Source organism: Impatiens glandulifera, chromosome 9 (genome assembly GCF_907164915.1).
Source record: "Impatiens glandulifera chromosome 9, dImpGla2.1, whole genome shotgun sequence".
NCBI classification, from domain to species: domain Eukaryota; kingdom Viridiplantae; phylum Streptophyta; class Magnoliopsida; order Ericales; family Balsaminaceae; genus Impatiens; species Impatiens glandulifera.
The window spans coordinates 37,743,170-37,756,135 of NC_061870.1; the positions used below are offsets into that span (position 1 = coordinate 37,743,170).

Consider the following 12,966-nt stretch of genomic DNA (forward strand, 5'->3'; position numbering starts at 1 on the left):
TTCCGGTTCCGTAGTTCGACCTTTTACGGCCTTGCTGAAAATATTTCATAACAGCAAGAGAAAATAGTTATCTTTAGAGATTGGAGAATGGATATTGGAGGTTGACCGGACCAATGTCTCTTTGTGGACGACCAAATTTTGAAGTGGGAGATAATGCTACAATTAGGGTATGTTATATGTTTATTTTAATTTCTGTTATTTGAAAACTACTTTTTATTAAATCTCTTTTCTCTCTTTCAGTTTAGCTCATATAAGCTGAACTCATTTTACTCATTTCAATTGCAGATTGTGAAAGTATTCTTTCTCATTCCTGTTTCATCTTCTTTTTTTCTCCACTACTTAATTTCTTGTTCCCCAAACTCAAACTCACTCTTTAGCTGAACTTTGAATAATAGATTTAGTCTTTGTTCTTGAAATAACTCCTAACTCCATTTACATATTTAAGTCTAACGCTCTCATCTATGGTGGCGAAATTAAAGTTAATGTTTGAAGATTTTATTTTATGGGTTTATTAATAGATGATTAGGTAAACGTAGACGTCTAACGTAGGCCATATGCTAAATTTTCTATTGATTTCAAGAAAAGGAAAGAGAAAGGCTCAGTCAGCTGCCATTAGTATATGGTGGGGGTGACCTGGAGCCCGAAGGGACCATCTGAAATACGACAAATGAAGACGATAGGCCAAGATTGATCCTTCTATATACTTCTTTTTTATCTTTTGTTCTCGATCTCACTTTTTTTATATGAATATTCATGTTGAAGTTGACGAAGATGATGACGAATGACTATGATAATGACAGAGAGACGCGAAGAAACGCGATTTTAAGATTTGTTCTCTTGCCATTTCCATTTCCATTTATCTATTTACATTTTACACCCTTTTATGCTGCCGCCGTCAGGTTTGAGAAGAGAGGTTACCATCACCATTAATGAGGGCTTCACCAGATTCATGATCACATCGACTTAGCACCTCACATCATCTCTCTTCTCCAAACCCTACTGCAAATTCGAAGCCCACATCCAATCGGAAGCTCGAATTTGCCATGCGAAGAACCTGGAGATTTGCGATCGGCCTCTTGAGAGAGGACTCCTTGTTGCTATTACATTCAATTGATAGCTCTTTCTTATTTTACTCTCAAGCCGGCCGCGTTTCCTTCAGCAGCCATGGTCACCGATGCTCATAGCCCTAACTCTAAAGGCATGCTCTGTCATGCAGGCGCCGGCGCCGCAGCAGGAGTCATTGCAGCAACCTTTGTCTGCCCTTTAGATGTTATCAAGACTAGATTTCAAGTAGGGTTAATATCAGGGATTGGAGCCGAAAAGCCTAAAGGTGCAAAATTTAGCTTCTTGTCCATTATATCCATCAAATCAAATCAGAATATACAAAACCCTTTTACCATTACCAAGTTTAACCATTCAAACTCATTTGGATACTGAAGAGTCATTCTTTTAGAATCAACTGTTAGGAATCTCTATATGTATTCAACTGTGGATGATTTTTCTCATTATAGTATTTAGGTATTGCAAATATCACTTAGCCATGTGACTAGATGTTTGTATTAGGTTAGTAATCAAAACATTGTGATAGATAGCCTCTTGTATAACCAGGTAGCATTATTTTTGGAAGTTTGGAGCAAATATGTCAGAGGGAGGGGTGGCGTGGCTTGTACCGTGGGCTCTCACCTACAGTGATAGCGTTGCTTCCAAATTGGGCTGTGAGTTCTCTTTCTTGATGGTCCTCTGTAAATTTATTGTTTAGGCATTTTGTTGCCTCTCTGATGTATCTTATTATGTTTGTTGTTGTTGTTGTTTCTATAGGTATATTTCACATTATATGAGCAATTAAAAGGATTGATTTCTTCTGTTGGTTAGTTTATTTGTTTCTCAAAAGATTCAGCCTTTTTTTTACTCCGTTTCTTATGTTATTTGCTCAGTGATGAGATTTGACAGCATATTTTGGCTGAAAATGTTTTACACTTTTTGTTGTGTATCTGCAGATGGAAATCATCATCAGCTTTCTTTCAGTTCAAATATGGCAGCTGCTTCTGGAGCTGGAGCAGCAACTATATTTGTTACAAATCCTCTTTGGGTTGTTAAGACAAGATTTCAAGTATGTAACTTGAACTTCCTGTTTTTTCTGGATAGTTGTTAACTTAGTGCCTATTTGTTATCACTTTTTGTGATCACGATTATGATCGTGAAAAATTGACATTTTATATGTTTGCTAAAAATCGCAATCTCAGTCCTAGAAATAATTTGATATGGATCATAATCCAGAAAATAATATTTATACAAAATGAAAGCAAAAAAAATACTTTAACTTTGACGATTTTCCAATGGGGGATCAGGATTCTGAAACATAACCTGACAAAATGCCAGCTTTCAAATAGTTCTTAGTGTATTATGTGAATCAAAGATCAGAAATGGGTAGATTGACACCTAATGAAACATGGATTCTCCCAAAACAAAAATGAAAAGATTTTGGCCTTCTCAAATGTCCAGACGAAGCTTATGCTAAGTTTATTAGAAGAACTCTTGAAACTGGAGACACATGCATATTATGATGCACAATTATAAACGAAGGTTGTCAGTGCCCAGTAGTTCAATAAAACCTAGTATAGGTTAAATTGAGTATAGCTGGCTACTTACTGTCTCAAGTGCGTGAAGATCTAATCTATGGTGTTGGATATGAGGAATAATCGTTGTCAAGAAGATATTAGGACAGTAATTTTTTAATGAGATATATTGTTTAGATGTGACATGAATATATCTATAACATTATTTACAAAAAAAAAGTAGATGATGGAAAAATGATATTTAAATATAAATTTTGCAAACAATTCCTTGTGGGAAAATGAAAAAAGAAAGTGTGTTTTTTTCTTCAACAACCAAACCATATTCTGAGCATCTGTTAGACAAAAGGAATGAAGGAATATTATAGGATTCCTATAACCACTTTGATTTTATCTAGAGCAGTGACTAACATATTTGATGCCATTGTACAAAAGAAGGTAATCTTTACCTTACTGTTGAAAGATATCTCGCCATGCCATGGAGATGGATGAATTACTGTTTGTTGCCTCCCTTTATAATTATCAAAATAAGCAATTTCTTTCATGCCATTTCTTTAGTTAAACCAACAAATTGATCACTCTTTTTTACCTCTCCTCCATAGACTCAGGCATTGAGGACAGGTATTGTGCCATATCGCAATACGTTATCTGCTTTGAACAGAATTGCACGTGAAGAGGGTATTCGTGGCTTATACAGGTAGAATGCCACGTCTTATTAATTTGTGCCTTTTAGTAGATTTAAACTAATCTAGCTATATTGAAGCCTAACATATGGTTTCTTTACAGCGGTCTTGTGCCTGCATTAGCTGGTGTAAGTCATGTTGCAATCCAGTTCCCAGCATACGAGGCAATCAAACTCTACTTGGCCAATAAAGGTTTTCACTAGTAACTTTTATTACTGAATCTTTATATTTCTGTACAAAATAAAGCAGCTATTGACGTGAAAGCAACCATGATAGGAAACACTACAACAGACAAACTCGGCGCAATTGATGTCGCTGTTGCATCTTCTGTTTCTAAAATATCTGCTTCCGCTTTGACATACCCACATGAGGTAAGTTTCCACATCATCATCCACCAAGCAGCTTCTGTTACCAACTAAAAACCGTCAATGCCAAAAAATGTATCAATTGCTAATACATATATTAGTTACATGTTTTTTCCTAATTTTGACTCCACCTGGAATTTGCTGAGGTATATGTACTCTAAGACCTTGTTTGATATGGGTTATTCGAGATTAATTCCAAATCACTCGCTATCCAATCATCCATCACATCATTATATACCCATAATGTCTTTTTACTCAAATAACTTTATTTTAAATTACCTGCATCAAACAAAGTTATTTGAAAATTATCACTTGGTAGTGAGAGAACCCTAGATCAAATAAGGCCCAACTGTTATAAATAAATAACATCTGATTTTACATCTGGAGACCAAACGGAGTAATGAGATTCATTTTTTAGGATATATCGCCAAAGTGCTTTCTTAAGTTTGTTGTTGAATATTTGCAGGTTGTACGTTCTAGGCTGCAGGAACAAGGTTACCACTCAGATAGACGATACAATGGTGTTATAGACTGCATCAAGAAAGTGTCTCAGGAAGAAGGCATTTCTGCCTTTTACAGAGGGTGCGCCACAAATCTTCTCAGGACTACTCCGGCTGCTGTAATTACATTCACCAGCTTTGAGATGATACATCGGTTTCTTGTCTCTGCATTTCTTTCTGATCCCTAACCTCAATACATTCTGAGGATGTTGGTTATAGTTGGAAGGATTTTGGATGAATGGGGCAGGTGAATCAATTCTATCCTTTTGAACGCTTTTGACTATTTACAGTGTTGGTTGTACAAAATTTATACTACATTGAGGCTGTGTCTAGAATGGAATGAAGTTTTTGTAGCAGTTTCTGGTTCTGATTATTCAACATAAGACTACCATATATGTCGATCAGAAAGTATCCTCAATTTCAACACTACTATTTAAACTCGTTGTAATGTTGTCAATAGGAAATTGTGGGCATGCACTAATATTTTGTGATGATAAATGGCAATCCCTGGCTTAACTTTTATGTGTAGATTTTAAACCAGCAAACTATTTATGCCTTCGGAATTATGTGCAAATGCTGCTATATGTGAAATAGTTAAAAAATTTGTTCTTAAATTTGAAGGACATCTGTTAGAAATACCATAGTAATGTGAAAAGGCAATGAATTCCCTAGATTATGGAAAGAAAGGGCTTTGTTTAGTTGCTTTTTGCATGTGGAATTCTAAACAAAAATAAAAACAGCTTGATATCCTAAGGCTTTTCTTATGCTAGCGTGTAGCAGAAGCAATGATCATTGGGTATCAAGTGATGAAGAAAAAAGGTGTTAAGTGGGGGATGAAAACACTGAAAATTGCAATAATAATAATAAAGAATCATTTTATACATGGGATTCCTTCGATATCTTATCAACTAAACTCGAACCTTTAACTTCCGGTCTCATCGCAACATAAAAGCATAATAGAGAATTGATTTTTGGCTGTTACATAAAAAATAAAAATGGAAAAAAAAACCCCACATCCCTTTGATAAAGGTTGAACCACTTGATAACAGGAACATGGTGCCATTTACAGAAAAGAAAAGAAAGGTTAAAACTGGTCCCTCACAGTTTGATACTTTGATTAGTAAAAAGATGTCCACTTTGTTAGCATAATAAATACAATTGCTTAATAAAAGCTGATGGGTGATCACATAATTATAATACAACTCATTAACAAGAAAAAAGGTCTAAAGTAACAACACTGTCTGTCTGTACACAATCCTCCCTCATTACACTATACAACCTGGATTCCTGTATTATGCTAATCAATTGGGATTTGGGTCTTTCCTGTCTGTCGGTCAGTTCCTTCCTAAATGTAGGATCCAATCCCTTCACAATGGAAATCAATATGCCCTCTTTACTGGATGGAAGTTTCACCTTTCTATTTAGGGAAACAAAACAAGAAACCTCCATATTCATCAATATAAAAAATACCCATTACTCATATTATTGGGTTTAGAAACTAGATGAGTTTGCTGTCACAAATAAATTAAATTAGTGATGTTAGTTAATTAGAGGAATGATTTGGTTGGGAAAGGGGGAATGTTGTGTTGTAGTAAACAAAGCACTAACTAAGCAGCAACGGCAACATTAAAAAAAATAAAGAGAAAGGACTCTTCTTTAATTCTTCATCACACTCTGTCTCTTCATAAAGTGGATAGATACCCCATCAAATGCCATTGAGTGTTTCACTTTTTCATCATTCTTTCTTAGTAAATATTTGTCCAATTCCACCATTTTTAACTCTCCCAACACACACACACACACAAAAAAAAACAATCAAGCAAGATACATGATTCAAGTCTCGGGTTCAATTCGACTGAGAATTCTCGTTGGGGTTGGCTTAAAAAAATAATAGGAAAATAATGAATAAAACGAGTGAATAAACATTAATTTTGTCTCATTCTCTATGAATTAGATAAGCAAATAGTGAAATTGAAAGAAAAAAAATTAAGAAATTAGGGTTATGTCACATTTTAACTATACAAAAATTATATTTTTTTTTCCGGATGATCTTCCACCCCACCCGAGCTCTAACATAGATCCGCACCTGAGTGGTTAGTCTGGGTGTGGTGATATTAGTTTTGATACAAAACTTTATAATCAAGACATGAAATAGTAGCTACAATTAATTAAATAACTTCTATGCACTAAAAACTTTCACAATCCTCCAACAAACTCTAGTTGTGACTGGCAATAAAGCCTAAAAATATGGCTAACAAACCATACTTGAGATTTAAGATTGATACATTTTTAAATATTTAAATTGGTTTATGTGCTTCAATTACAAATATTCATTTATGGGTAAACATAAACTTGAATATAGTCATTAGTCATTAGATATTATAAAGATTTATACAAGACATTAATTTGTTGTTTGACTTTATATATATATATATAGCTAATTAACTAATTATATGATCATGGCCAATCCAAAATGATGATGATCATAGTGGTTACAGCTATGGTAATTATGAGAATTTTTCAGCCTCCTTTTTCCTCCAAGGATTGATGCTTCACCCACTTCCCTACTTTTTATTATTCAACTTTACTATAACACTAATATTATTATTATTATTATTATTTACATGTTTTCAATAAAAATATAACAAAAAAAATACTTGCAACACACGGTAAATAGTAGATTTCTTTCTTTAATTCATTTAAGACATATATACTTACTAGTTACTGAGATTGTATATTCTTACCACTAATCTATGAAAATTTGTTTCTTTATATGTGTGTGAATTAAATTTTAACTACTAATATAAGATCTTTTTTATTTTATATGGTAACATTTTATGGCATGCTTTGACTTTCTTTTATAGGTAAAAAATTGTGGTAAAACTTCAAAATATTACTCAACAAAGATACATTAATTAATCTCTTTTAGGAATGAATGATGATGAAATGTAACGGGAATTCTAAATGAGAATTTTAAAATAATCATTATCAATTTTATTTAAGAAATGGTGGTTGTAGTTGTATAAAGCAAAACTCCACTCTGTTTTGCAGTTGTTAGAGAGAGAGAGAGAGAGCATGCTCTGTTTTGCTGCTTATGAAAGAAACAAAACGACGCCATTGAAAAAGATATTTTCTTCTTTCCCTCTTTGAAGGATTTTCAAAGGATCTTCTTCGTCTTCTTATCTATGGTATAGGTTAAGAAGATATCAGTTATTTACGATCGAAGCTTTTCTGGGTCTCTCTAATGGCAGCAACAGAAGGTGCATTTTCATTCTCGGCAGCCTCTGTTATTGAAGACATCCTTCAGCAGCATGGAATTCGATCCAGATATCTTGATATGGATTCTCGAAAAGCAGAGGAAGCTGGTAACAATAATAATAATCCTTCTTGTACAGTTTAAATTATGACTCTGCTTTTTAAAGCTTGTAAATACTTTATTTTGTTCTTAGCAATAAGGAGGTATGATGGTGCTGGATGGTTGAGAAAGATGGTGGGAGTTGTGGGAGCTAAGGATTTACCAGCTGAGCCATCGGAAGAAGAGTTTCGGCTTGGTTTGAGAAGTGGTTTAATTCTTTGCAATGTTCTTAATAAGGTTCAACCGGGAGCTGTGTCAAAGGTTGATAATCTCTCAATCTTTTCATGTTGCTGGTTTGTTGTCTTTTGTGTTATTTGATTTCATGATCGTTTTCTTTTTAGGTTGTGGAGAGTCACTGTGATTCAGCTCTTATACCTGATGGAGCAGCTTTGTCTGCATATCAATACTTTGAGAATGTGAGAAATTTTCTTGTTGCTGCGGAGGAATTGGGACTTCCTACCTTTGATGCATCTGATTTGGAACAAGTAGGTGTTTGATCCAGACATATGTATCGTTTTTTTATCTAATTTTTTGGGAGGATTGAATTGAAATTTGCTTCTCAAGGGAGGGAAATCAGCGCGGGTGGTGAATTGTGTATTAGCAATCAAATCCTATAGTGAATGGAAACAATCAGGTGGAGATGGTGTGTGGAAGTTTGGTGGGAATGTGAAGTCCACATCATCTTCGACTAAGCAATTTTCGCGCAAAAATTCAGAACCATTTACAAGTTCCTTGTCAAGAAACGTATCCGTTGATGCTGTTGATGTTAATGTTAATGTCAAGGTTAGCCATTGGACTTCATGTTTTATTTGTTTTTGGAATTGAATTATTAAAAAGTGTTCTTGTGATTGTTGTTTCCAGCCGAGTTCTTTGAGTATGCTTGTTCGAGGAGCTCTGATTGATAAGAAGCCTGAAGAAGTTTCAACAGTAGGTTTCTTATTTTTTAGAAAAAAAAAAAAGAGCAGCAAGAATACTTTCTATGTGGGGATTTTGTCATTCTTCTTCTTCTTCGTGCTACAGTTGGTTGAATCCGTGCTAGCTAAGGTTGTCGAGGAATTTGAGCAGCGAATGGCTTCACAAATGGAGTTGGTAAGTCAGAATTCAAGAATCCATGATTATTTATTTGAAAACTTATTGATCTGATTTCTTTGTATCTCCATCAGAAGAAATTGCCTTCCAAAGATGTTGTTCATTCTCATAGTGGCAAGACATTCTTAAAACAAGTTTCTGGTAATATGAAGGTAAATGGATAGATATGAATTAATCAAACATTTTGCTGTCATTTATGTTATCTAATTCAGTGGACCATTTCTTTTTCCTTAGAAAGAGGATAAAATTGTCATGAAAGTCAAGAAAGATGAATCCTTCATTGACGAGGAATTAAGACGACAATCTCAGAAGCAACAAAATATATGCGAACAGCAGCAGAGAGATGTTGTGGTAAGGTATTCTCATAAATTTTTATTCACATCAAACTATATCACAAATTTGCTGATATAAAAATAATTACACTATCCTTCAGGAACTTAAACAAGTTGTTCAAACTACGAAAGCTAGTATGAAGTTCATGCAAATGAAATTCCACGAGGACCTCCACAATCTTGGTAAAAAAAGCTTAAGGTTCTCAAAAGTTTTCTTTATATCCTTCAAATGCTTATAAATTCTGTATTTTGTTTTTGCATTGTAAGGTATGCATATCCATGGCCTTGCCAATGCTGCTTCTGGTTATCATAAAGTACTGGAAGAAAACCGCAAACTATATAATCAAGTACAGGACCTTAAAGGTATGCCATTATTAGATCATTCACATCCTGCTTTTTGTTTTTTGTTGTTGTTTCAACGAATACATTTTGCATGATCAGGAAGTATTAGAGTTTATTGCCGTGTTCGACCCTTCTTAAATGGGCAATCAAACTACTTGAGCTCGGTGGATTTTATAGAAGAAGGAACAATTAGTATCTCTACTCCATCCAAACATGGCAAAGCACAGAAGACCTTCAACTTCAACAAAGCCTTTGGACCATCTGCAACACAAGGTCTGTGGATTTTTGTTTTCTATTTTATACAGTCCTTTATATTCACTCCATTGCCTGTTCAATATTTCAGCGGAAGTCTTCTCGGATACTCAGCAATTGATAAGATCCGTTCTTGATGGATTTAACGTCTGTATATTTGCATATGGACAAACTGGATCTGGAAAGACTTTTACCATGGTTAGTTATATTATTACAAAGATTTGCTTTGGTTTGAACAAGACTTGACTCTTTTTTTTCCACATATTTAGAGTGGACCCAAGAATCTAACTGAAGAAAGCCAAGGAGTGAACTATAGGGCATTGGGTGATTTATTTCTTCTCGCAGAACAGAGAAGGAATACTTTCCGTTACGAAGTTTTTGTCCAGATGATTGAAATATACAATGAGCAAGTCAGAGATCTTCTTGTTGTTGATGGTCTTAATAAAAGATATCCTTTTTCACTTGAGCATCTTTAATAAATCCAGTTATTTGACAAGAATTTATAGTTTTTCCTTGACCAATTTTCACATTAGAGATTAGAAACAGTTCTCAGACAGGACTTAATGTACCCGATGCAAGCCTCATCAGAGTGACATCAACATCTGATGTCATTGATCTGATGAACTTGGGACATAAAAATCGAACTGTTGGTGCAACTGCTCTTAACGACCGCAGCAGTCGCTCCCATAGGTATTTCCTTTTTATACTGAACTCGTTTTATAATAATAATAATCTTAACAAGCATATATTCTGTTAACATGTGCAGCTGTGTAACTGTTCATGTCCAAGGAGTGGACTTAACAACTGGAAATATTCTGCGTGGATGTATGCATTTGGTTGATCTGGCGGGAAGTGAGAGGGTAGACAAGTCTGAAGTAACTGGAGATAGATTAAAAGAGGCACAACATATAAACAAATCTTTATCTGCATTAGGTGATGTGATAGCTTCACTTGCTCAGAAGAATTCACACGTTCCTTATAGAAACAGCAAACTCACCCAGTTGCTTCAGGACTCACTTGGTAATTTATTATTAATCCCATACTTCTAACTCTTTAACTCTTGTAAATTTGTGGTGTTAAGCTGCCTCTATCTTCTTCTTGTTGTTTTAGGAGGACAAGCCAAAACGCTTATGTTTGTTCATATTAGCCCTGAGCCCGATGCTATTGGTGAGACGATAAGTACACTCAAATTTGCTGAACGGGTTGCTACTGTGGAACTTGGTGCTGCCCATGTGAATAAAGAGGGTTCCGACGTTAAAGAACTCAAAGAACAGGTTCCTCGCATGTTTCCTACAAACAAAACATATTTATTTTTTACATGAAAGGCTAATTGTACATTTGATTTGATATCAGATTGCTAATTTAAAGGCAGCCTTAGCAAGAAAAAATGGCGGTTCGGATCAAAAACTAACTGGTAGTGGTAGCTTACTGTCCTCTCCTTATCAACAACAAAATACAAATGCTGTCAGTATGTTGTCTGACCCCAATAGCTGTAGGAAGTCAGCCGGGGATTTGGGCAATATGGAGGTAATTAATTTGCATAAAAGTACAATCTTCTTATTCTCTTGTATGCATGATAATGGAAACAGTTTCGAGGTCCCCTGAATATACCCTGTTTGTCTGTGTCTGTCACTAGGTGAAGAAGAGTATGGGAATGAGGCGTAAAAAGCAAAGTGTTGATCTTGATGAGCTACTACGAAACTCTCCTCCATGGCCTCCTGTTAATAAAACAGGTCAAAATGGTGAGGACGAGGATAAAGAAGAAGCTAGCTATGGGGAGTGGGTAGACAAAGTGATGGTGAACAAACAAGACGATATTGGTACTGCACATGATGATATGAACAACCAAATAGGAAACTGGGAAGCAGATAATGGAGACATGTCTGATGCATTCTACTCAAAATATCTATCAACAGACACTACTTCATCGTATAACATCTTCACAGGTAGAACCGAAGATTTTGATGAGATTGAGGCAGGAACAAGCGATTCTTCTGAGCCTGATTTACTCTGGCAATTCAACAATGCAAAACTGTCTAGTCTTGGCAATGGGATTAGCCCAAATTATGGAAAAACTAATCCAAAGATGGTTTCCAAGACTCCTGATTTGAAGTAAGACCACATAACAATCTTTCATTTGTAGTTTTGATTTCTTCTTATTGTTGATATACTTACTATGCAGCCACAGTTTGATTCCTAAGCAAAGCCCGTCTCCATCGACCAGGAAAATCACAAACAGTGGCGGTCAGAGAATTGGGAATGGCAGACAAGTTTTCCCAGGTGAAGTCAGAAGGAAAGTTGGGAACAAGAAATAACAAGAAGATGATATATATATAAAGGATTGATCTTCATCACAAATTTATTTTTCCAGTTAATTGTTTTATAACCCTGAGTGAGTGAGTGTGTGTGTGAAAGTGAGATTTGGAATTCCTGTTATTGGTTTGGAATTCCAGTTATATTATATAGAGTGATTGTTTGTTTTTGGTTTTACATAAAGAAATCAATATAGCAATATTTTTCATTTGTTTGTAATTTGTCATCAAGAAAAGGCCAGTCCTGAACATAATGACACCATTGCTTTTTTTTCTTTTTCTCTTTCACAATGTAAATAATGTTAATATTATGTACAAGAGTTTCTTTCACATTTATATAGAAAGTAATTAGGTGATGCTCAAATAAATTGAAATATAAAATAAACAGATTTTCGTCTTTAACGATTTTAAACGCGGTTATCTTATTGTCGTGACATTTAATACATTTATAAGTAAATAAAATATTTATATAATTAACTATCAAATTTTAACATAGTCAAAACTCTCAATTGCTGGTGAAATTCTTTATTTAAATTAGTGACATAAATATTTTATTTATAAGATTCACTCATTTAATTATCAAATTTTAACAAAACTTATGGTTTTGACTATTGATTATCTAAAATTTGGTAGTGAAAACTCTCAATTACATATTAAACTCGTTAGTTAAATTAGTGATATAAATAGTTTATTTATACGTAAATAAAATATTTATGTCACTAATTTAACTATTGAAATTTAATAAATTTATAATTTTGACTAGATTATTTGAAATTTGGTAGTGAAACTCTCAATTACATGTGAAATTCGTGACAAATATTTTATTTATAAATGTCACATAAATAATAAGTTAACAACTTTTGAAACCGATAAACGGTATAATTTTAATAATAAAGAACTTCAAATTGTAAGATTTAAAATAAGAGATCGAAATCTTAATTTATCTTAAAAAAATTGAAATTTGACCATTCGGTCATTTAAAATATCATGTTATTAAATAAATTTAATTTTAAGTAAGCTCTTAGGTAAATTTTAACAATTTTTAATTTACGATATTAAGATTTTATAATTTAATAAATAATTTCGATTTTATGATTTTATACTATTTTATATTAAAAAATAAATTTATATTTATAAATTTAAAAACAATTATTATAGTATTA

General features: G+C 33.9%; 2 protein-coding genes across 2 annotated transcripts; both read left to right on the forward strand.

Annotated features, from left to right (window-relative positions):
- Positions 1-770: 770 nt before the first annotated feature.
- LOC124915252 (nicotinamide adenine dinucleotide transporter 1, chloroplastic) lies at positions 771-4,649 on the forward strand. The gene is made up of 8 exons (XM_047455935.1): positions 771-1,330; positions 1,609-1,715; positions 1,819-1,867; positions 1,998-2,110; positions 3,176-3,270; positions 3,360-3,448; positions 3,533-3,627; positions 4,088-4,649. Exons 1-8 carry the CDS (start codon positions 1,165-1,167, stop codon positions 4,307-4,309), a joined length of 936 nt encoding a protein of 311 aa, XP_047311891.1. The 5' UTR covers positions 771-1,164; the 3' UTR covers positions 4,310-4,649.
- A 2,524-nt stretch (positions 4,650-7,173) lies between these two features.
- On the forward strand, positions 7,174-12,012 carry LOC124914699 (kinesin-like protein KIN-14I). Its single transcript, XM_047455297.1, has 19 exons — positions 7,174-7,486; positions 7,571-7,737; positions 7,818-7,961; positions 8,041-8,259; positions 8,338-8,403; positions 8,497-8,565; positions 8,640-8,717; positions 8,800-8,916; positions 8,999-9,080; positions 9,165-9,260; positions 9,339-9,512; positions 9,583-9,689; positions 9,761-9,939; positions 10,020-10,181; positions 10,258-10,511; positions 10,602-10,765; positions 10,845-11,018; positions 11,128-11,603; positions 11,674-12,012. The coding sequence occupies exons 1-19, from the start codon at positions 7,366-7,368 to the stop codon at positions 11,804-11,806; spliced, it is 2,982 nt and encodes a 993-aa protein (XP_047311253.1). The 5' UTR covers positions 7,174-7,365; the 3' UTR covers positions 11,807-12,012.
- The last annotated feature ends 954 nt before the right edge of the window (positions 12,013-12,966 follow it).

Bases quoted from the DNA above. Each gene is read 5' to 3' on its own strand.
- LOC124914699 (XM_047455297.1), top strand. From the start codon at position 7,366: ATGGCAGCAACAGAAGGTGCATTTTCATTCTCGGCAGCCTCTGTTATT. The intron at 7,487-7,570 runs GTAACAATAATA...TTTTGTTCTTAG, and splicing joins TCGAAAAGCAGAGGAAGCTG to CAATAAGGAGGTATGATGGT. The intron at 9,261-9,338 runs GTATGCCATTAT...TTGCATGATCAG, and splicing joins TCAAGTACAGGACCTTAAAG to GAAGTATTAGAGTTTATTGC.
- LOC124915252 (XM_047455935.1), top strand. From the start codon at position 1,165: ATGGTCACCGATGCTCATAGCCCTAACTCTAAAGGCATGCTCTGTCAT. The intron at 3,271-3,359 runs GTAGAATGCCAC...GTTTCTTTACAG, and splicing joins GGTATTCGTGGCTTATACAG to CGGTCTTGTGCCTGCATTAG. The intron at 3,628-4,087 runs GTAAGTTTCCAC...GAATATTTGCAG, and splicing joins CTTTGACATACCCACATGAG to GTTGTACGTTCTAGGCTGCA.